At 36.4% G+C, this 24,497-nt stretch overlaps 1 protein-coding gene across 1 annotated transcript in view; it reads left to right on the top strand.

Annotated features, from left to right (window-relative positions):
• The window catches only part of MALRD1 (MAM and LDL receptor class A domain containing 1), a gene marked incomplete at both ends in the record, with an annotated part of 691,362 nt that overhangs the window by 466,915 nt on the left and 199,950 nt on the right, over positions 1-24,497 (top strand). Inside the window, one exon of the mRNA XM_080918486.1 lies at positions 4,153-4,281. Within this exon, the coding sequence (XP_080774612.1) occupies positions 4,153-4,281 (129 nt within the window). The remainder of the gene's footprint in view (positions 1-4,152; positions 4,282-24,497) is intronic.

Below are 24,497 nucleotides of genomic sequence, written 5' to 3'. Positions count from 1 at the left end.
CAAGTGATCATATATGTAAGGGCTCGTTTCTGGATCTTCTATTCTATTCCATTGATCCACATGCCCATTTCTATACCAGTACGATGCAGTTTTTAGTACAATTGCTTTGTAATATAACTTCAGGTCAGGGACAGTGATTCCCAAAGATGTTTTCTTGTTGTTGAGGATGGATTTCGCTATTCTAGGTCTTTTGTTATTTCAAATGAAATTGTACATTGCTCTTTCCAACTCTATGAAGAATTGGGTTGGTATTTTGATGGGGATTGCATTGAATCTGTAGATTGCTTTTGGTAAGATGCTCATTTTTACAGTGTTGATCCTTCCAATTTATGAGGATGGAAGAGCTTCCTTGAGTTCCTTTTTCAGAGGTTTGAAGTTCTTGTCATACAGTTCCTTCACTTGCTTAGTTAGAGTCACACCAAGGTATTTCATATTTTTTGTGACTATTGTGAAGGGTATCTTTTCCCTAATTTATTTATCCACATGTTTGTACTTTGAGTAGAGGAAAGCTACTGATTTGTTTGAGTTAATTTTCTATCCAGGCACCTGATTGAACTTCTTTATCAGCTGTTGAAGTTCTCTGGTAGAATCTGTGGGGTCACTTAGGTATACTATCATGTCATCTGCAAATAGTGATATTTTTACTTCTTTCTTTTCAATTTGTAAAATTGGTTAGTGCTATGCTGAATAGGTGGGAGAGAGTGGGCAGCCTTGTCAAGTCCCTGATTTTAGTGGGATTGCTTCAAGTTTCCCACCGTCAAGTTTGATACTGGCTGTTGGTGTGCTGTATATTGCTTTCTTAATATTTACGTATGGGCTTTGAATTCCTGCTCTTTCCAAGACTTTTAACATGAAGTGGTGTTGAATTTTGTCAAATGTTTTCTCAGCATCTAATGAGATGACCATGTGTTTGTTTTCTTTGAGTTTGTTTGTATGGTGGATTACAATGATGGATTTCTGTATATTCAACCATCCCTGCATCCCTGGGATGAAGCCTACTTGATCACAGTGAATGATCCTTTTGATGTGTTCTTGGATTCGTTTTGCAAGGATTTGTTGAGTATTTTTGCGTCAATGTACATAAGTGAGATTGGTCTGAAGTTCTCTTATCTTGTAGGGTATTAATGTGTTTTAGAAACGAGGGTTATTGTAGCCTCAAAAAATGAGTTAGGTAGTGTTCCATCTGATTCTATTTTGTGGAATAGTTTGGAGAGTATTGATATTATGTTGTCAATAAATGTCTGATAAAATTCTGCACTGAACACATTTGGACCTAGGCTTTTTTGGGTTGGGAGAATTTGATGACTGCTTCTATTTCTTTAGGTGTTATGGGATTATTTATCTGGTTTACCTGGTCCTGGTTTTACTTTAGTATCTGGTATCTGTCGAGGAATTCATCCATTTCTATGAGATTTTCCAGCTTTGTTGAGTGTAGGCTTTTATAGTAGGATCTGATGATTTTTTGAATTTCCTCAGTTTCGGTAATTATGTCTCCACTTTCATTTATGATTTTGTTAATTTGGATACTTTCTTTGTCCTCTAGTTAATCTGGCTAAGTTAATCAATCTTGTTAATTTTCTCAAAGAACCAGCTCTTTGTTTTGTTGATTCTTTGAATGGTGCTTTTTGTTTCTATTTCATCTATTTCTGCCCTAAATTTGATTATTTCTTGCTGTGTACTCCTCTTGGGTGTAGCTGCTTCTTTGTGTTCTAGAGCTTTCAACTGTTCTATCAACTTGCTAGTATATGTTCTCTCCAGTTTCTTTTTGGCAGCACTCAGAGCTATAATTATTCCTTTCAGTACTGCTTTCATTGCATCCTATAGGTTTGGGTATATTGTGGTTTTGTTTTTATTGAATTCTAGAAAATCCTTTATTTCTTTCTTTATTTCTTCTTTGACGCTGCTATCTTTTAATAGAGCATTGTTTAATTTCCATGTGTTTTTGGGCTTTTTGTTGTCTTTGTTGTTATTAAAGACCAACCTTAGACCATGGTGATCTGAAAGGATGCATGGGAGTGTTTCAATCTTCTTAAATCTATTGAGGCTCATTTTGTGACCCATTATATGGTCAATTTTTGAGAAGGTGCCATGAGGTGCTGAGAGGAAGGTGTATTCTTTTGTTTTAGGATGATATGTTCTGTAGTTATCTATTAATTCTAGTTGGTTCTTTTCCTCTGCTAGTTTTAAGGTGTACTTGTTCAGTTTCTGTTTCCATGATCTGTCCATTGGTAAGAGTGGGGTATTGAGGTCTCCCACTATTATTGTGTGGGGCACAATGTATTTTTTTTAGCTTCAGTAGGGTTTCTTTTATCAATATGGGTGCTTTTGTATTTGGAGCATAAATGTTAATGATTGAGAGTTCCTCCTGACAAATTTCCCTTGTAATGGGTTAAAAGTCTCCTTCCTTATTTTTTTGATAACTTTTTGGTGAAAATCTTCTATATTCTATATTAGAATATCCACTCCATCTTGCTTCTTGGGGCCATTTGCTTGAAAGTTTTTTTCCCAACCTTTTACTCTGAAATAGTGTCTATCTTTGTCTCAGATGATATTCCTGTATGCTGCAAAATGCTGGATTTTGTTTATGTATCCAGTCTAATAGCGTATATCTTTTTATTGAGGAATAGAGTCCAATATGTTAACAGATATCAAGGAATAGTGGTTGCTGTTTCCTGCTATTTTTGCTTTTGGAGGTTGAATTATGCCTGTGTGTCTTTCTTCTTTTGGTTTTCTTGCTTCAGAGTTTTCTTGTTTTTACTAGGATGTAGTTCTCGTTGTGTTTAGTTTTCCACCTATAATTCATTGTAGTGCTGGTTTTGTGGTCAGATATTGTGTAAATTTAGTTTTTCCTTGAAATATCCTAGTCTCTCCATCTATGGTGATTGAGAGTTTTACTGGGTATAGCATCTTGGTCTGACACTTGTGCACTCTTAGGGTCTGCATGATATCTGTTCAGGCTCTACTAGCTTTCATAGTTTTAGTTAAGAAATCATGTGTGTTCTGATTGGTCTGCCTTTATATGGTACATGACCATTTTCCCTTACTGCTTTTATAGCATTTTTTCTTTGCTTTGGGCACTTGGTGTTTTGACTATTATGTGTCGGGAGAAATTTCTTTTCTGGTCCAACCTATTTGCAGTTCTGTATATGTTTTTTATGCTCATGGTCATCTCATTCTTAAGGGTAGGGAAGTTTTCTTCTACAACTTTGTTGAAGATATTTACTGTTCCTCTTAGTTGATATTCGTCGCCCTCTTTTATTCCTATTATCGTTAGGTTTGGTCTTCTCATTGTGTCCTGCATTTCCTGGACATTTTGGGTTAGGAGCTTTTTGTTTTTTGCATCTTCTCTGTTTTGTCTATGTTTTCAATGTTGCCTTTCCCCCCCCCCCGAGATTTTCTCTTCTATCTCTTTTAGTCTGTTGGAAATGCTTGCATCTGTGACTCCTGATTTCCTTTTTAGGTTTTCTACCTCTAGGGTTGTCTCTTTTAGTGTTTTCTTTATTGTGTCCATTTCTATTTTAAATTACTTCTTTTATTCCTTCATCTCTTTGGTTCTGTTTTCCTCTAGTTCTCTGAATTCTTTGAGTGTTTTTCTTGTTTTCTCTTTAAGAGCTTCTAATTCTTTATGCTTTTCCCATTCTTGTTTAAGGATCTCTATCATCATCTTAAAGTATGATTTCAGATCTGAATCTTCTTTTTCTGGAGTGTTTGGCATTCCATTGTTTGCTGTAATCGAGAGCTGGGTTCTCATGTTTCCAGGTTGTCTTGGTTTCCATTGGGTACTTTCTTTTGCTTTCCTCTTGACATCTTCTTGTCTGTGATTGGTTCTTGCCTTTCCCTTATACCTAACCTGTGTCCCTGTATCTCCTCTGTTTCTGGTGGCAGATAGTCTGAACACCTGTTCTGCACCGAAAAACCACCAGCAGGGAACAGACAACCCATGTAGGGTTCCTGGTTCCCTGGATCAAGCTGGGGGGGGGGGCACATTCCACGAGCTTGGCAGAGATCTCTCTGCTCCCTGGCTACTCAGAACGCCTTAATCAATAACTTTAAAATGGGAAACCTATGCCACAACTAACTGTCTTAAACCATAATGACAATATTGAATCAGTGCTGGTTTTGTTTGTTTTTTTTTTTTTTTTTTTTCCATAGTTGAAGAAACCACTGATACTTGTTCAGAAGTCACAGATTTTTTATGCCAAGACAAGAAGTGCATTGCATCCTATCTCGTTTGTGACTACAAGCCAGACTGCTCTGACAGGTCTGATGAAGCTCATTGTGGTGAGTACATCTGCCTGCCACTATGTGGCCTTATAAGCTTATGCCTTCTTTAGTGGTATGGATGGATCAGAAGAAATGTTCTTTGGGTGGCTGGAGAGGTGGATCAAACCATAAACCACTTCCCACATAAGTTAAGGACCTGAGCTTAACTCCTCAGGATGCACATACACTTGTCCATTATAGCACATGTCTATACACTTAATGATCCTAAGGGAAGATAGGAGGCAAAGATAGAAGAGTCTTCAGAGATAAGCAAGCTTGGTAGCTGAAATACATAGGAAAAAATAACAAGGGACCCTGATTTGAACATGTAAAATGAAAACCATAGACAGCCACAGCTGCCCTTTGACCTCCACACAAGTGCCATGGAACATTCAAAACCACATACACACATACACACACACACACACACACACACACACACACACACACACACACACAAATATATGCACTATCATAAATATGTAACAAAAATTACAAATAGCAGTATAATGGTTATTGACATTTGTGAAATTAAATTGACATTTTGTTCAACTTTTCTGCAAGAATAGCCAAAAAGCAGGCCTCTCATCCTCTTTACAGGAGTCATTTTAATGTTAGCTTTTGCTTGTTGTTTTTTATTTTAAGACCAGTAGTGTTTGGTTTAACTCATTATCATTTTCATTCTTGAGCACTAATATGACAATGATTCTGCCACAGTACTCATGTTTTACCTTGATACTTTTATTTATGTTTACTTCCTCTATCTTTGTGGTACAGCATTTACTTAGACTTTCTCTGTGAAACCCTTGTCCTGGAACTCATTCTGTAGAGTAGGATATTTTGGAACTTACAAAGTTTCACCTGACTCTGCACGAATAGAACTGGGATTAAAAGTGTATGACACAGTCTACTACCACACAGCTGTGTTCATTTTTTCCTTAATAGTTTCATAAAATAAGTATAAAAGAACTTTTTTAGTTTCAGTCATTTTAAATATAGAGCATATTGAAATCAATCATATTATTGTCCAATCCTCACCAATGCCCATCTCTACCATGTTTAAAAACTTGCAAATTATCCATTAAACAACAGTTCCCTGTTACCATAGGCCATTACAATTAGAATTCTATAGCTGTCTATAAACTGATCTGTTCTATGGGCCTTAAGAATTTCATAAAATGTATATCTTGATATTACCGGTTCATTTCACTTAACATAATGTTTTCAATATTCATGTTGTCAAATTGAAAACTGGATTATGAATGTTACAGTATTATAATTTTGATATTATATAAATTATATTGACCAAGGATGTCTCTTCCTTAAATTATTAAATTTTCTAAAACTACTTATATGTACTTTTAAAATGAACCAAAATGACACAAATTATAAGGAATTAATTCTAATAAGATTCTAAAAGAATGCTTTTAAACATTTGTTAATTCACAATTTTCCCTAGAAGATAGAGTTTGTAGATAATTTAAGAATCACCAGTATAACTCAGCCACCAGAAACAATGACTTAACCAAATTCTTAAGAAAATGGCTGCATCTAGAGAAGATCATCCTGAGTGAGATAACCCAGTCACAAAAGAACAGACATAATATGCAGTCACTGATAGTGGGATGGTAACCCCAGAGGCTTGCACTCCCCCAGAAACAACTCACAGACTGTATGAAGTCCAAGAAATAAAGAAAACAAAAACTATACATATATTCACAAAACAAGAAGACTTTGACTATTTCCATGTTGCGTTTTGTTTTGCATGTACTTTACGCTTATTGCAACTAGTACGTTTTCAATGCATACTGTCAAGCCCTTGAAAAAAATCAAGTACTGACTAAAAAACATATTCACATGGTTTTATGTAAAATTTATTTTAATGTCTGAAAAAACAGTACTGACAAAAATGTATAATTTTAAGCAAAAAATGTTTAAAATCTTTAAAAAAAATAAGCTGTTAGTCTTTTGTGTAGATGGAAATATCTCAAGAAACACTTCTTGTTATGATTAATAATTTGAGTCTTATTTGTAACAGATAAGAGACCAATGTATTTTCCATGTATTTTCATGTTAAAAAAAAATAAATCTTGTTTTGAAGACAAAAAAAAAAAAAAAAAAAAAAAAAAAAAAAAAGAAAAATAAAATAAGATCCAGAATGAAGGAAAATAATTAAAGTAAAAAAAAAAAAAAAAAAAGAATCATCAGTATAAAAGAGAAAGTTGAGTTAATTTGTATTAGACATAATGCCATTGAAAAATATAGCACACCGAGAGTTCTCAGGCACACTGGGAGTTCTCAGAGTGCAAAGAGCTTGGTGCTCTCTGGAAAAGGGTCCTTTCTAGCTCACAGTGAGAACTGGATCTTTTTCATCAGGAATTAGGATCTGCTTGAGGAAGGCTGAGCTCATAGATCAACTACACAAGCGCTTTCACACCTGGACCACCGGTGAGCCTGCTGCAAAATTCCGGGGAGATCACACAAGAAGTTCTCTTGTCACAGAGAATGCAGTGCTTTCTGGAAAAGAGTACTTTCCATCCCACAGTGATGGTTGGGTCTCTGGCATCAGGATTCAGGATCTGTCAGCAAGAGAATGAACTCCCAGATCAGTTGCACAGGTGCTTTTCCACCTGCACCAAGGGTGAGCCTGATACATAGGTCCACCAAGTGTCCAGCAAGGGAATGAAGGAAGTTCTTGGAGTGCAAAGAGCATGGTGCTCTGCGGAAAAGAGTACCTTTTGGCATAAAGAAAGAGCTGGGTCTCTAACTTTAGGACTTAAGAACTGTGGGCAGAGGACTGAACTCCAAGAACAACCTTGAAAGAGCTCTCATACTTGAGCCTACAAAGACAGAACTGAGTCACCGCCATCAGAACTCACTGATTACCCACAAAGAGCAGAACACCCAGGAGCAATCTTGCTCCTGAGACCACAGGCCTTCAGATGCACAGGGAGATGTGTACCAGTCAGAAAAAAATGAACAACAGTCACTGAAAACAAAATGGCAAGAGGAAAGCAGAAGACCCTAAGCAATGAAAACGAAGACAACCTGGCAACATCAGAATCCAGTTTTCCTACCATAGCAAGAAGTGGATTTATGAACACTGAAAAACAAGACTTAGACTTAAAATCATACTTCATGATGATGATGGAGATCTTTTAGAAGTGCATGGATGACACCCTTAAACAATTACATGGGAACCAGGAGAAATCACTCAAAGAACTACAGGAAAACACAATCAAACAGGTGGAGGAAAAGATAATGGAAATAGATACAATAAAAAAAATCATAAAAAGAGACAACCCTGGAGAAACAAAACCTAAAAAAGAAATCAGGAGTCAAAGATACAAGCATCACCAACAGAAATGAGATGTAAGAGAGAATCTCAGGATCTGAAGACCACATAGAAAACTTGGACAAAACAGTCAACGAAGATGCAAAAACCAAATAGCTCCTAACAAAAAATGTCCAGGAGATCCAGGACACAATGTGAAGACCAAACCTAAGGATAATAGGTATAGAAGAGGGCAAAGAGTATGAACTAACAGGCACAGTAAGTATCTTCAACAAAATCATAGAAGAAAACTTTTCTATCCTTAAAAATAATATGGCTATGAACATGCAAGAAGCCTACAGAACTTCAAGTAGATTGAACCAGAAAAGAAATTCTTCCCAGCACATAATAGTGAAAACAGCAAGTGCTTAAAATAAATAAAGAATACTAAAGCAGTAAGGAAAAAAAGGACATGTAACCAAAGTCAGATCAATCAGAATTATACCAGAATTCTCAACAAGGACTATGAAAGCTAGAAGATCCTGGAAAGATATCATGCCCACTCTAAGAAAACACAAATTCCAGCCCAGGTTACTATATCCAGCAAAACTCTCAATAACCAGAAATGGAGAGACCATCATATTCCATGACGTAACAAAATTTACACAATACCTGACCACAAATTTAGCCCTACAAATGATAGTAGATGGAAAACCCAACATAAGGAGGGAAACTACACCCTAGGAAAAGCATGAAAATAAGGAAGAAAACCAAAAGAAAGACACAAAATCATAATTCTACCTCTAAAAACAAAAATAACAGAAAACAAAACTTACTATTCCTTAATATCTGTTAATATCAGTGGACTCACTTTCACAATAAAGAGACATAGACGGTCAGACTGAATACATAAACAGAATCCAGCATTTTGCTGCATATATGAAATTCATCTCATAAAAAGAGGCAGACACTACCTCAGAGGTAAAGGCCGAGGGAAAAAATGTTCCAAGCAAATCGCCTCAACAAACAAGCTGGAGTAGCAATTCTAATATCGAATAAAGCAGACTTTCAACCAAAAGCTATCAAAAAGGATAAGAAAGGACACGTTTACTTATTACAGAGAAAAATCTATCAGGATATTTTCTCAATCCTAAACATATATGCTCCAAATTTAAGAGCACTCCTACTCATAGAAGAAATCCTACTAAAGCTTAAAACATACATTGTACCACACACAATATTAGTGAAAGACTTCAACACTCTACTCTTATCAATGGACAGATCATGGAAGCAGAAACTGAACAGAGACACAGTGAAACTAGCAGAGGTTATGAACCAACTGAAATTAACAGACACCTACAGAACATTTCATCCTAAAACAAAAGAATACACATTCTTTTCAGCATCTTATGGCACCTTTTCCAAAATTGACCATATAGTCGGTCACAAAACAAGCCTCAATAGATATAAGATTGAAATATTCCCATGCATATATCAGATCACCAAGAACTAAGGCTGGTCTTTAATAACAACAAACACAACTGAGAAATGCTCTAATCAATGATATCGTGGTCAAAAAAGAACTAAAGAAATAAATTACAAATTTTCTAGAATTTAATTAAAATGAAAGCACAACATACCCAAACCTATGGGATGCAATGAAACTGTACTAAAAGGAAAACTCATAGCTCTGAGTGCCTCCAAAAAGAAACTGGAGAGTGCATACACTAGAAGTTTGACAGTATAACTGAAATCTCTAGGACAAAGAAAAGCAGATATACCCAAGTGGAGTAGACATCAAGAAATAATCAAATTCAGAGCAGAAATCAACAAAGAAGAAACAAAAATAGCCATACAAAGAATCAACAAAACTAGGAGCTGGTTCTTTGAGATAATTAACAAGATCAATAAACCCTTAGCCAGAATAACTAGAGGGCAAAGAGAGAGTATCCTAATTAACAAAATCAGAAATGAAAGGGGAGATATAACAACAGAAACTGAGATAATTCAAGAAATCATCAGTTCCTCCTACAAAAACTTATACTCAACAAAACTGGAACATCTGGAGAAAATGGACAAATTCCTAGGCAGATTCCAGATACCAAAGTTAAATCAGGATCAGACAAAGTATCTAAAAAAATCTCATAACACCAAAAGAAATAGAAGCAGTCATCAAAACCTTCCCAAAGAACATGGACAACAACAACAAGCAAAAACAAACAAACAAAACAACTAGGACAAGATGTGTTCAGTGCAAAATCCTATCAGACCTTTAGAGAAGAGTTAATACCCATACTCTCTTAACTATTCCACAAAATAAAGACAGAGGGAATACTACCCAAATCATTCTTTAAAGCCAGAAATACTTTCATTCCTAAACCACAAAAACACCCAACAATTAAAGCGAACTTTAGACAAATCTCCCTCATGAACACAGATGAAAATACTCAATAAAATTTTACAATCCGAATCCAAGATTGCATCAAAACAATCACTCACTATGATCAACTAGACTTCATCCCTGGAGTGCAGGGATGGTTCAATATACAGAAATTTATCAAAATAATCCATCATATAAACAAACCCAAAGGGGGAAAAAAAACACTTAATCATCTCACTAGATGCTAAGAAAGCATGAAAAGTCTTGGAAAGACCAGGAATACAAGGCCTATACCCAAATATAGTAAAAGCAATATACAGAAAACCACTAGTCAACATCAAACTAAATGGTGAGAAAATTGAATCAATCTTACTAAAATCAGGGATTATACAAGGCTGACCACTCCCCCCCATACCAATTCAGCATTGTGTTGGAAGTCCTGGACAGAACAATTAGACAACAAAAGGATGTAAAAGAGACACAAATCAGAAAGGAAGAAGTCAATATATCACTATTTGCCCATGACATGATAATATATATAAGTGACTACAAAAATTCCACCAGGGAACTATTATAGCTAATAAACACTTTCAACCATCAATAACTTTAAATCTCTTGAAGAGAACAATTGAAGATCTCAGAAGATGGAAAAATTTTCCCTCCTCAGGGATTAGAAGGATCAAAATTTTTAAAATGACCATCTTATCAAAAGCAATCTACAGATTCAGTGCAAACCCCATCAAAATTCCAAACAAATTCTTCATAGTGTTGGAAAAAGCAATTTGCAAATTCATCTGGAATAACAAAAAGCCTAGAATAGTAAACCCTATTCTCAAGAACAAGAAAACTTCTTCAGGATTCACCATCTCTGACCTCAAGCTATATTACAAAGCATGTGCTAAAAATTGAATGATGTTGGTATAGAGATAGACATGTAGATCAATGAAACAGAATAGAAGATCAAGAAATGATCCCTCACACATATGGTGGCTTGATCTTTGAAAAATGAGCTAAATACATTCAATGGAAAAAGGACAGCCTCTTCAACAAATGATGTTAGTTCAACTGGCAGTCAGTGTGCAGAAGAATACAAATTGGTCTTTTCTTATCTCCTTGTACAAAGCTCAAGTGCAAGTTGATCAAATATCTTCAAATAAAACCAGGTACACTGAAACTATTAGAGGAGAAAGTGAGGAAAAGCTAAGAACACATAGGCAAAGGGGAAATTTTCCTTAACAGAACACCAATGGTTTATGCTCTAAGATCAAGAATCGATAAATGTGACTCCATGAGAACGCAAAGTTTCTGTAACACTAAGGACACTGTCAAAAACCTAAATGGCAACCAACAGACTGGAAAAGGGTCTTTGCCAACCCCACATCTGTTAGAGTCTAATATCCAATATATAAATGAACTAAAGAAGTTAGACCCCACGGAAACAAACAATCCTATTAAAAATGGGGTAGAGGGCTAAATAAAGAATTCTCAACTGAGGAATATTGAATGGCTGGGAAGCACCTAAGGAAAAGCTCAACATCCCTAGTTATCAGGGAAATGCAAATCAAAACAGTCCTGAGATTCTACCTCATACTGGTCAGATTGGCTAAGATCAAAAACTCAGGTTTACTGGCTGGAGAGATGGCTTAGCAGTTAACAGCACTGACTGTTCTTCCAGCAGTCCTGAGTTCAATTCCAGCATCCCCATGGTGGTTCAAAACTATCTGTAACGGGATCTGATGCCCTCTTCTGGTGTTTCTGAAGAGAGCTACAGTGTACTCATGTGAATTAAATAAATAAATATTTAAAAAAGCAAACTCAGCTGACAGCAGATGCTGGAAAGAATGTGGAGAAAGATGAACAGTCCTTCACTCTTGGTGGGGTTGTAAGCTGGTACAACCAATCTGGAAATCAGTCCTCTGGTTCCTCAGAAAATTGGACAAAGTACTACCTGAAGACCCAGTAGTTATACTTCTGGGCATATACTCCAAAGTTGCTTCATTATGATAAGATCACCACCATGTTCCCAGCTGCTTTATTTATAATAGCCAGAAGATGGAAAAAAAACCCAGATGTCCTTCAGTAGAGGAATGGATACAATAACTGTGGTACATTTACACAATGCAGTACTACTCAGCTATTAGAAACAATGACTAGGTAAATGGATGGAACTGGAGAATATCATCCTGAGTCAGGTATCCCAGTCACAAAAGAACAGACATGATATGCAGTCACTGATAATTAGATACTAGCCCCACTAAGCTATGAATACCTAAGAAACAATCATAAGATAAGAAGCTTAAAAAGAAGGAAAGCCAAAATGTGGTAGCCTCGGTCCTTCTTAGAAAAAAAAAAAAAAAATATATATATATATATATATATATATATATATATATATATATATATATATATATATATATATATATATATATATCCACCTCTCACAGTGTAGTACTCCTAGACCTTAAATCATTAATAATTTGAGAGTTGGACTTCAAGGTGCAGAACAGGGCGTGGCCCATCTGCCACTCGGATCAGCAACTCCTAAAGCTTTAAAGACTGGTGAGTAGGAGATCTGGGCAGCCAGGGAGCAGAGAGATCTCTGCGGAGTGCACACGGTAAGCGCACCCCCAGGCCTGCCTGATCCAGGGACCAGGAACACAACTTTAGAACTTCTGTTTCCACCCAGCAGCGAGTTCAGGGTGCAGAACAGGGCCCGGCCCACCTGCCCCCCACCCACCAGCAGCTCCTAAAGGCTGAAAGACTGGGACCAGGAACAAAACTTTGGAACTTCTGTTTCCACCTGGTGGAGACTTCAGGGTACAGAACAGGGCGCGGCCCATCTGCCACTCGGATCAGCAGCTCCTAAAGCTTTAAAGACTGGTGAGTAGGAGATCTGGGCTGCCAGGGAGCAGAGAGATCTCTGCAGAGTGCGCACAGTAAGCACACCCCCAGCCCTGCTTGATCCAGGGACCAGGAACACAACTTTGGAACTTCTGTTTGCACCCTGCAGCAACCTCAGGGCGCAGAACAGGGCTCGGCCAATCTGACACCTGAACCAGTGGAGATCCAAGGACACAGACCAGATACAAGGGAAAGGCAAGAACATATCACTGACAACAAGATGGCAAGAGGAAAGCAAAAGAGTTTATCCCAAGGAAACCAAAACAACCTGGCAATACCAGAATCCAGCTCTCCCATAACAGCAAACATTGGAATGCCAAACACTCCAGAAAAAGAAAATGCAGACCTGAAGTCATACCTCAAGATGCTGATAGAGATACTTAAACAAGAACGGGAGGAAAAGCAAAAAGCTTCAGATGCTTTTAAAGAGGAAACAAGAAAAACACTCAAATAACTCAATGAATTAGGGGAAAACAGAACCAAAGAGATGAGGGAATTTAAAACAGAAATTGACACAATAAAGAAAACACTAAAAGAGATAACCCTAGAGGTAGAACACCTAAAAAAGAAATCAGGAGTCACAGAAGCAAGCATTTCCAATAGACTACAAGAGATGGAAGAGAGAATTTCGGGGGCAGAAGACAACATTGTAAACATAGACAAAACAGCCAGAGAAGATGCAAAAAACAAAAAGCTCCTAACACAAAATGTCCAGGAAACTCAGGACACAATGAGAAGACCTAACCTAAGGATAATAGGAATAGAAGAGGGAGAAGAGTATCAACTAAGAGGCATAGTAAATATCTTCAACAAAATCGTAGAAGAAAACTTTCCTACCCTCAAGAATGAGATGACCACGAACATAAAAGAAGCCTTCAGAACTACAAATAGGTTGGGCCAGAAAAGAAATACCTCCCGACACATAATAGTCAAAACACCAAGTGCCCAAAGCAAAGAAAGAATACTAAAAGCAGTAAGGGTAAAAGGTCAGGTAAGATATAAAGGCAGGCCAATCAGAATCACACCTGATTTCTCAACAGAGACTATGAAAGCTTGAAGAGCCTGGACAGACATCATGCACACACTAAGAGAGCAAAAGTGCCAGCCCAAGCTGCTATACCCAGCAAAACTATCAATCACCATAGATGGAGAGATGAAGATATTTCAAGACAAATCAAAATTTACGCAATATCTGACCACAAAACCAGCACTACAACGAATTACAGGTGAAAAATCTAATACAATGAGGGAAAATATAGCCTCGTAAAAACAAGAAAACTCCTAAACAAGAAAACTAAAAGTAGAAAAAGACACAGACACAACTCCACCCACAAAAGCAATAATGGCAGGAAACAGAAACAACTATTCCTTGATATCTATTAACATAAATGGACTCAACTCCCCAATAAAGAGACATAGGCTATCAGACTGGATACATAAACAAAATCCAGCCTTTTCTGCATACAGGAAACTCATCTCAGAGAGAAAGACAGACACTATCTCAGAGTAAAAGGGTGGGAAAAAAACTTCCAAGCAAACAGCCCCAAGAAGCAAGTTGGAGTGGCTATTCTAATATCGAATAAAGTAAATTTCCAACGAAAAGTTATCAAAAAAGATAAGGAAGGACACTTTTTACTCATTACTGGGGAAATCTGTCAGGAGGAACTCTCAATTCTTAACATATATGCTCCAAAAGGAATGCACTCACATTCATAAAAGAAACCCTACTAAAGCTCAAAAAATATATTTCGCCACACACAATAATAGTGGGAGATTTTAATACCCCACTCTCACCGGTGGACAGATCATGGAAACAGAAACTGAACAAGGACACTGCAAAACTAGCAGAGACTTTGAACCAACTACAATTAATAGATATATATAGAACATATCATCCTAAAGAAAAAGAATACACCTTCTTCTCAGCACCCCATGGTACCTTCTCAAAAACTGACCACATAATTGGACACAGAATGAGCCTCAATTGATATAAGAAGATTGAAATACTCCCATGCATTCTCTCAGATCACCATGGTCTACGGCTGGTCTTTAACAACAACAAAGAGAACAAAAACCCCACATACACATGGAAACTAAACAACGCTCTGTTAAATGATAGCAGGGCCAAAGAAAAAATAAAAAAAGAAATAAGGATTTTCTAGAATTCAACGAAAACGAAAACACAACATACCCAAACCTATGGGATGCAATGAAAGCAGTGCTGAGAGGAAAACTCATAACCCTAAGTGCTTCCAAAAAGAAACTGGAGAGAGCCTACATCAGCAACCTGACAGCACAGCTAAATGCCCTAGAACAAAAAGAAGCAGATATACCCAAGAAGAGTAGACGGCATGAAATAATCAAAATTAGGGCAGAAGTAGACCAAATAAAATCAAAAAGGACCATTGAAAAATTCAACAAAACCAAGAGTTGGTTCTTTGAGAAAATCAACAAGATTGATAAACCCCTAGTCAGACTAACTAGAGGGCAAAGAGAGAGTATACAAATTAACAAAATCAGAAAGGAAAGTGGAGCAATAACATCTGAAACTGAGGAAATTCAAGAAATCATCAGATCCTAATACAAAAACTTATACTCCACAAAATTGGAAAATCTGGAGGAAATGGACGAATTCATAGACAGATAAAAGATCCCAAAGTTAAACCAGGACTAAGTAAACCATCTAAATAATCCTATAACACCTAAAGAAATAGAAGAAGTCATCAAAAGCCTCCCAACCAAACAAACCCCAGGTCCAGACAGGTTCAGTGCAGAATTTTATCAGATATTTATTGCGGATATAACACCAATACTCTCCAAACTGTTCCACAAGATAAAATCACCTGGCATGCTACCCAACTCATTTTTTGAGGCTACAATAACCCTTGTACCTAAACCACACCAAGACCCTACAGGGAAAGAGAATTTCAGACCAATCTCACTTATGAACATTGATGCAAAAATACTCAACAAAATCCTTGAAAAACCGAATCCAAGAACACATCAAAATGATCATTCATCATGACCAAGTAGGATTCATCCCTGGGATGCAGGGATGGTATAATATAAGGAAATCCATCAATGTAATCCACCATAAAAACAAACTCATAGAACAAAATCACATGGTCATCTCAATTGATGCTGAGAAAGCATTTGAAAAAATTCAGCACCCCTTCATGTTAAAGTCCTGGAAAGAACAGGAATCCAAGGTCCATACTTAAACATAATAAAAGCAATATACAGCAAACCAACAGCCAACATCAAACTTAATGGTGGGAAACTTGAAGCAAACCCACTAAAATCAGGGACTTCACAAGGCTGCCCACTCTCCCCCTACCTATTCAACATAGTACTGGAAATCCTGGCTGGAGCAATTAGACAGCAAAAGGAGATCAAGGGGATACAAATCGGAAAGGAAGAGATAAAAATATCACTCTTTGTCGATGACATGTTAGTGTACTTAAGTGACCCCAAAAACTCCACCAGAGAACTCCTACAGCTGATAAAGAAGTTCAGCAAAGAGGCTGGATACAAAATCAACTCAAACAAATCAGTAGCCTTCCTATACTCAAAGGACAAACATGTGGAGAAAGAAATTAGGGAAAATGTACCATTCAAAATTGTCACAAAAACTATGAAATACCTAGGTGTGAATCTAACTAAGCAAGTGAAGGACCTGTATGCCAAGAACTTCAAACCTCTAAAGAAGGAAATTGAGGAGGATCTCAGAAAATGGGAAGATCTCCCATGCTCATGGATTGGAAAGATCAACATTTTAAAAATGGCCATCATACCAAAAGCAATCTAGAGATTCCATGCTATCCCCATCAAAATTCCAACACAGTACTTCACGGAATTGGAAAGATCGATGTGCAATTTCATATGGAACAACAAAAGACCTAGAATAGCGAAATCCATCCTCAACAACAAGAAAACATCTGCGGGAATCACTATCCCTGACCTCAAGCTATACTACAAGGCAATTGTTCTGAAAACTGCATGGTACTGGTACAGAAATAGGCATGTGGATCAATGGAATAGAATAGAAGATCCAGAAATGAGCCCTCACATATATGGTCACCTGAATTTTGACAAAGGAGTTGTAAACATTCAATGAAAAAAGAACAGCCTATTCAACAAATGGTGCTGGTCCAACTGGCACTTAACTTGCAAAAGAATGAAAATAGACCCTTTCTTATCTCCTTGTACAAAGCACAAGTGTAAGTGTATGAAAGATCTCCACATTAAACCAGATACACTGAAACTATTAGATGAGAAAGTAGGGAAAACTTTAGAACATATAGGCACAGGAGAAAAGTTTCTGAACAAAACACCAATGGCTCAAGCTCTAAGGTCAAAGATTAACAAATGGTACTTAATGAGATTGCAAAGTTTCTGTAAGGCTAAGGAAATTGTCAAGAAAACAAAACAGCAGCCAACACAATGGGAAAAGATTTTTACCAACTCCACATCAGATAGAGGCCTAATATCTAAGGTATACAAAGAACTCAAAAAGCTAGACACCAGAGAATCAAATAACCATATTAAAAAATGTGGTACAGAGCTAAACAAAACGTTCCCAGTTGAGGAATATCGAATGGCTGAGAAATATCTGAGGAAGTGCTCATCAAAATCAAATGCAAATCAAAACAACCCTGAGATTCCACCTCACACCAGTCAGATTGGCCAAGATCAAAAATTCAGATGACAGCAGATGCTGGAGAGGATATGAAGAAAGAGAAACACTTCTCCACTTTTGGTGGGCTTGTAAACTGGTACTACCACTCTGGAAATCAGTCTGGCGATACTTCAGAAAATTGGACATAATATTACCCGAAGACCCAGCTATTCCACTTCTGGGCATATACCCCAGAGACACTTTAGTACACAACAAAGATATATGCACCACAATGTTCATAGCAGCTCTATATATAATAGCCAGAAGCTGGAAAGAACCCAGATTTCCTTCAGAAGATGAATGGATCCAAAAATTGTGGTACATTTACACAATGGAATACTACTCAGCCACCAGAAACAATGACTTGACCAAATTCTTAAGAAAATGGCTGCATTTAGAGAATACCATCCTGAGTGAGATAACCCAGTCACAAAAGAACAGACATAATATGCAGTCACTGATAGTAGGAAGCTAACCCCAGAGGCTCGCACTGCCCCAGAAACAACTCACAGACTGTATGAAGTCCAAGAAATAAAGAAAACAGAAAAAAAAAAAAAAAACAAAACAAAAAAATATTTATACAACAAGAAAACTTTGACTATTTCCATGTTACATTTTGTTTTAAATGTACTTTATGCTCATTGTAACTATTAAGTTTTCCATGCATACTATCAAAACCTTTAAAAATATCAAGTACTGACTAAAAAATATATTCATATAGTTTTATGTAAAAATTATTTTAAAATCTGAAAAAAAGTACTGACAAAAATATATTGTACAATTTTATGCATGAAATGCTTAAAATCTGTACATTTATCTTTGTTTTGTAAAATACAGTTGTTAAAAAAATAATTTGAGAGTTAATAATGCAGCCTTTCATATAAGAATTGAGTTTGGACGTTCTGTATACTGTTAATGATTGTCATCTTCTATGAAATACTACACAAAGTTTACAAAGAGAATTTTAAATAAAGATGGATATAATTCTGCTTGAAAAAAAAAAAAAAAAAACGCAGCCTTGTGGCAATCCTTGGTATTTAAAATGCATTATGTTTAATCTTTACACACTAAGGAAAATTTGACTATTTCCATGTTACATTTTGTATTATATGTACTTCATAATCATTGTAACTACTGTTTTCATGCATACTATCAAACCTTTATAAAAATCAAGTATTTGCAAAAATATGTTCATATACATTTATGCTACAATGCTTTTAAAATCTTTTCATTTACCTCTGTTTTATTTAAAATAAAGTTGTTTAATATAAAAAGAAAAGAGTGCTAGGAATACAGATAAACAGCAATATTTGATTTTTATAAAGGCTCTTGGAATTGAATCTTGTGCAACAAGAATTATTAGCTTATATATATATAACTGAGTAAAAAATGTCTCTTTAGGGTTCAAACAAAAATTTCTCATTTTCTTGTTCTAATTTTATTTATTTCTGGTGCTATTACAAAATATTCTTAAACTTTAGGGGGTATTTATTTTAGCTAATAAATCCAGGTTTCCAGTCAATCACCATGGGGGATTCAAGGCAGTGAGATTTAGATAGAACTGGTCATATCACAGACATAATGAGGATCAAAAAGGTGAAGAAATGCATGCTGAGTACTCTGCTAGTTACCCTATCTTATACAATTTAGGATGCCCTACCTAGAGAATGGTTCTTTTCTCACTGTGCTGAATCATCTGAATTTAAATTAATCAAAGTAACTTAACTTAATTTAACTTAACATCACAAATTAACTTAACTAAGAAAGTTTTCCACAGATGTCCCCACAGGCCACCCCAGTGTAGACAGTCTTCCCTTGAGACTGACTTCTTAGTGATTCTAGGTTGTCTCAAGTAGAAATTCTAATGTAAACTCCACCAATATTAAATTGCCTTTCTTAATTTAAGATAGACATTGAAAATATTTATGCAAACGTTAAATTCTTCCATGAATTTCTATACATAGTATGTGCTATAAACAACTGAAAATCTAAATATTTTTATTATGAAAAAAATCAAGTAGAAAAAAATATTATATTGGATTGCAATGTTTATTGATTTTTTTTGTAATTCAAGATTTTTATAATGAGCTTTCTTAGTTAACTGTTAAATCATAACAAGTGCTGCCAAAATTTTACTAACATTTACTCATACATAACAAATAACAAATAGTGAATGTTTATGGTGAGTTTGTGTGTTTGTGTGTGTGTGTGTGTGTGTGTGTGTGTGTGTACAGATATAAACAGTGCATATTTTCTCTGCTTTACTTTCATATTGAGTTACATTATTTTACCTTTCTCACAGTTGAGGTATTAAAGGTATACAAATGTGGTCTTGGTTTTAGAAACTAAAGTCAACTACATACTTATGTGAGCTACCGAAAGAAATATTTAAATTTATGGAAAAAACAATGTGGTGTCAGTGATACAGGCAATTTTCTCCAATAACTTGATAATTTTTCTTCAGATCCTTAAAGAGCACTCACAGGCAGACGGTGGATGATATTCTAAGTTTCAAGTTGGATCCACTGGTATTTATATTAGTGGCCCTGTAGATGTTTTGCAAGTATTAAATGTGGATTCGTTTCAATTAAATGCATAAGTTATTATGAATAACAGAGTAAATGACATTTAGAGAAATACATGGAATGAACTGACCTTTGGAAATATTAAAATGTAGCCTTTAATTTTTACTAAGACTCTAACTTATTAAAGCTCAATTAAATTATATTAAACCTGAGAGGTACCATTATTTATATTCTCAGAGATTCATTTTTCTCCTCTTCGTAGTAAATTAGTCACTCATTCTTTAGTATAAATGTAGCAGAAAATAGCAGTGTTGGCATCAATGGGAGAAGAGGCTTTTGGTCCAGTGAGGGTAAGTTTTCCCAAAGTAGGGGAAGGCCAAGGCACTGAGATGAAGTGGGTGATTGGGAGAGGTTGCACCTTTGTGGACACAAGTGGAGGGGGAGGGGTGATGGAAGAATGGGGAAGGGGATAACATTTGAAATGTAAATACAGAGAGTATATAATCCAAAAACATGAAAGCGTATGCAAATTAAAATACATTCTCTTTTCAGAAAAAAGAACTAACTCCATATATTAAATACAATTATTCATTTAATATATTGAATTAAATCTTAAGTTGATTTATTATTTGGGGAGTGGTCATAAGATAATTTTGTTCACTATATTTGCCCTAATTTGAAAATCTCTTTTTATTTTTTAAAATAGATTTTTTTTTACATAACATATCCTGATTATGGTTTCTGTTTCCTATACTCTTAGTTTTTTCTCACTCAATATCCTTCCCAACAAAATCCATCTTTTTCTGTTTTTCACTAGAAAACAGACTTTAATGCATAATAACAAAATAAAAGTAAAAGAAAATGATAAAACAAAAATTAATACATCAGAATTGGGCAAAACAAACAGAAGAAAAAGAGTTCAAGAGAGGCTACAAAAAAACATACTATTTTCCCACATTCATGAATCCCATAAAAACTCTATATTGGAAACCATAATATATGCAAAAGACTGGGCTGCCCCGTGTCATAGTCTCTGTGAGTGCCTGTGAACTCTAACCATGATTATTGAGAAGGTCTTGACTTCTTGATGTATTGCATTTCCTCTAGCCCTTAAAATATTACTGCCTCCTCTTTTCTAGGGTTCCCTGGGTGCTGACGGGAGAGATGTGATGAACATACCTGGTTTATGGCCGGAGTGTTCTGAGATCTTTAACTCTCTGTATAGTGTCTGACTGTGGATATTCATATACGCATAAACATACGCATACGAATACACATACACATGTCCGAGACCAGCTTGGTCAAACAACAAGTTTGAGGATTGAAAGAAAAAAAGAGACATTTAGTCAAAATTGTAACATGACTTCGGCCAGTCTTGAGGCCGAGGTGAAGCCTTGTTTATTTAGTCCTCTTTTAAACCAATTTAATTACATGCAGAAAGACAACATCAGTTCTGAGTCAGAGAACAAGCAAGTTAATAATCAAAAATCCTGTAAACATCTTCCTGTTGGCCAGGTGTGAAGATCAGGGACAAACAGGGATCCCAAGAGACAAAGAGACTGCCCCATGTACATCTGCTGAACTGCCCAGAGCTACATGCGAAAATGTCCTGCCCCACAACTGTAAATGTTCTGCCCTGAGCTTCAAATGCAAATGTTCTTAATCTGGGCCAGTTTCCTGAGTATAGGACCAGAGTCAGATTTCTGCCTTGACCAGCTTCTGATTGTCCAGGTGAAGTGAAAGATTCCCACTGCCAGCTGTCCAGTGGTGCCAAAAATGCTCTCCACACACATACATATATACATATACATAATGCATTATACATATATATATATATATATACATGTTCTTACTTTTATAGGAGAAAACATCTCTGATGATGACAAACTAGCAGAATGTTCCTAGGGTGTTTGCTTGTTTTAGCTCAGCAGTTTTTAGTTTCCTCCCTTGTCTCTAGACTATCTAGTCTCATAATTCACATCACTCAAGTAATATCAGGTATGAGTTCTAGCTCATGGAGTGAAGTTCAAGCTAAATCAAATATTTGTTGGTTATTTCCACAAGTTGTGGGTCACCAATGCACTGGCACACAGACAGGACATTATTGTCAATTACCATATTTGTAGCTGGCTTGGTGTCTTATATTTCCCCTTTGGTAGTGTACAGAGTTCCCTGCTGTACCAAAGATGTTAGCATATAATGGTGAAGAATCTTTACAGGCACTAGCTTAACTTGTCCACATTCAGGAGCTTGTACAGGTGTCATCTTCAGCAATGGGAATGTTATGTTAATTTGTGGAGAGCAAGCTATGGTCTCAGCAACAGTGAGGATTATTTGTGGATTGCCATGGGACCTTACTGCCCAACAACTCAATAAGATATACCCAGTTCCAGTACTGGAAATTTTGTTTTTTGTTTTTGTTGTTGTTGTGGTTGTTTTGTTATTTTGTTTTGTGTGTGTATGTGTGTGTGTGTGTGTGAGAGAGAGAGAGAGAGAGAGAGAGAGAGAGAGAGAGAGAGAGAGAGAGAGAGAGAGAGGGAGGGAGGGAGGGAGGGAGGGAGGGAGGGAGGGAGGGAGGGAGGGAGGGAGAGAGAGAGAGAGAGAGAGAGAGAGAGAGAGAGAGAGAGAGAGAGAGAGAGAGAGAGAGAGAGAAGAGGAGGTTGATTGGGGTTCTCTCCTTCCTCTTCTGCCATCCAAATATTTCACAGTTTCATTTAGATTGCCTTCATATATGTGTGTTTTAAGAAGCCTATATTAGGTTTCCATACTACTCTTCAAATGGACCTTTATTTTAGAAACCTCTCCCAGGACTCCCTCCTGTAAGCCCCCTACTCTTCTCCCTCCTCATTGATCCAGCAGTTCCTATCCTTCTTTATGTATCATAAGTATTTATTCCTAATAGTATTTTTCTGTTCCTTATTGTCCCTTCCCGTATATACAATATCTGTGCTTTAATAGATTATTGCTACGGTTCAATCATATTTTGCATCTCATGGTCCCAATCCACAATACATGCAAACAATAAATTAGCTGTCAATTAAAAAAGATATGTCACCCACCTAGACAAGATAAAACCAATCTTGCTCACCCTGATTTGAACCTTCTACCTCTTCTGCCATTGCTTAGAATCCCCTGCTTCTCCTCCTCTTTCACCTTACCACAACTTTTGTCCCCACCCACTCTCTACTGTTCAATCATATAGCACCTTGACATCAACCTACAGTCTACAATAACTCAAAGTCATAAAACAATCAAAGTGACAGTACTGCATAATAAATAGCATTTCAAATAATTGATAGCAACTATAATTCCCACAAGAGCAGAAATTTCAGTCTTGGCCTTGCTGGCAGAACTTGTTAGTTTACTAGCCATTCTTTTCTAGTCAATCAAAGTATTGACTTTATATAAAATCATATCTGTTCATTTTATTTATGGTAGCATTGTGACAAGTAGTAACTAAAACATATTTTAATTTTCACTAAGATGACAGAGGTCATTGAAAAAAAAAAAAAAAAAAAAAAACAAGAGGTCAGCAGTTGGAGGAAGGAATATAACTCATGAGAAAAAAAAGCCAGACAAGGGAAACATACCTCTTTATTTACCTCGTTCTTTATTTCTTTTATTTTTTTCATATTTTCTTTACTTAAATTTTAAATGGTATCCCCTTTCCCAGTTTTTGCTATGGAATCTCCCTATCCCATCCTTCCTCCCCCTGCCTTGATGACAGTGTTCCCCTATCCACCCATCTACTCTCACCCATCTCCCCACCCTGGCATTCCCTTACATGGGAGTATTGAGCCTTTACAAGGTAAAGGGCCTCTCTTCAAATTGGTGCCTGTTAAGGTCATTCTCTGCTGCATATGCTGCTGGAGCCATGGGTACCTCCATGTGTACTCTTTCATTGGTAGTTTAGTTTCTGTGAGTTCTAGGGTGTCTATTTGGTTGATATTGTTGTTCTTTTTATGGGATTGAAAACCCCTTCTGCTTCTTCAGTCCTTTTTCTAACTCCTTCATTGGAGACCCTGTTCTTAGTCCAATGTTTGGTTGACAGAACCTGACTCTATATTTCTTAGGTTCTGGCAGAGCCTCTCAGGAGACAGATATATCAGGCACTCATCTTCATGCACTTCTTGGCATCCACAACATTATCCGGGTTTGGTGACTGCATATAGGATGGATCTCTGGGTGGAGCAGTCTCTGGATGAACTTCCTTCAGTCTCTGCTTCACACTTTGTGTCTTTTTAAAAACTACCCATACAATAAAAATGTGGACTTATTCTTAAATATAAAGATACACTTCTGTTTTAAAAATGCAAATAACTAAATTTTCATTCTTCTGGTTTATGATGAAATCAATCTTTTCTTAGAATTCCTTTCCACAGTAGTTGCCAGATTCTAGATTCTCTTTTTGTTTACTTTTATTGCTTTTAAATTTTACTCCAAATAAATTATCTTTTCTTGCATAATATATCCCGA

The sequence above is a fragment of the Micromys minutus genome (genome assembly GCF_963924665.1).
Source record: "Micromys minutus genome assembly, chromosome: 6".
Lineage (NCBI taxonomy): Eukaryota > Metazoa > Chordata > Mammalia > Rodentia > Muridae > Micromys > Micromys minutus.
Note: the sequence above shows the minus strand (reverse complement) of the source record. Positions and strands in the feature narration are given on the sequence as shown.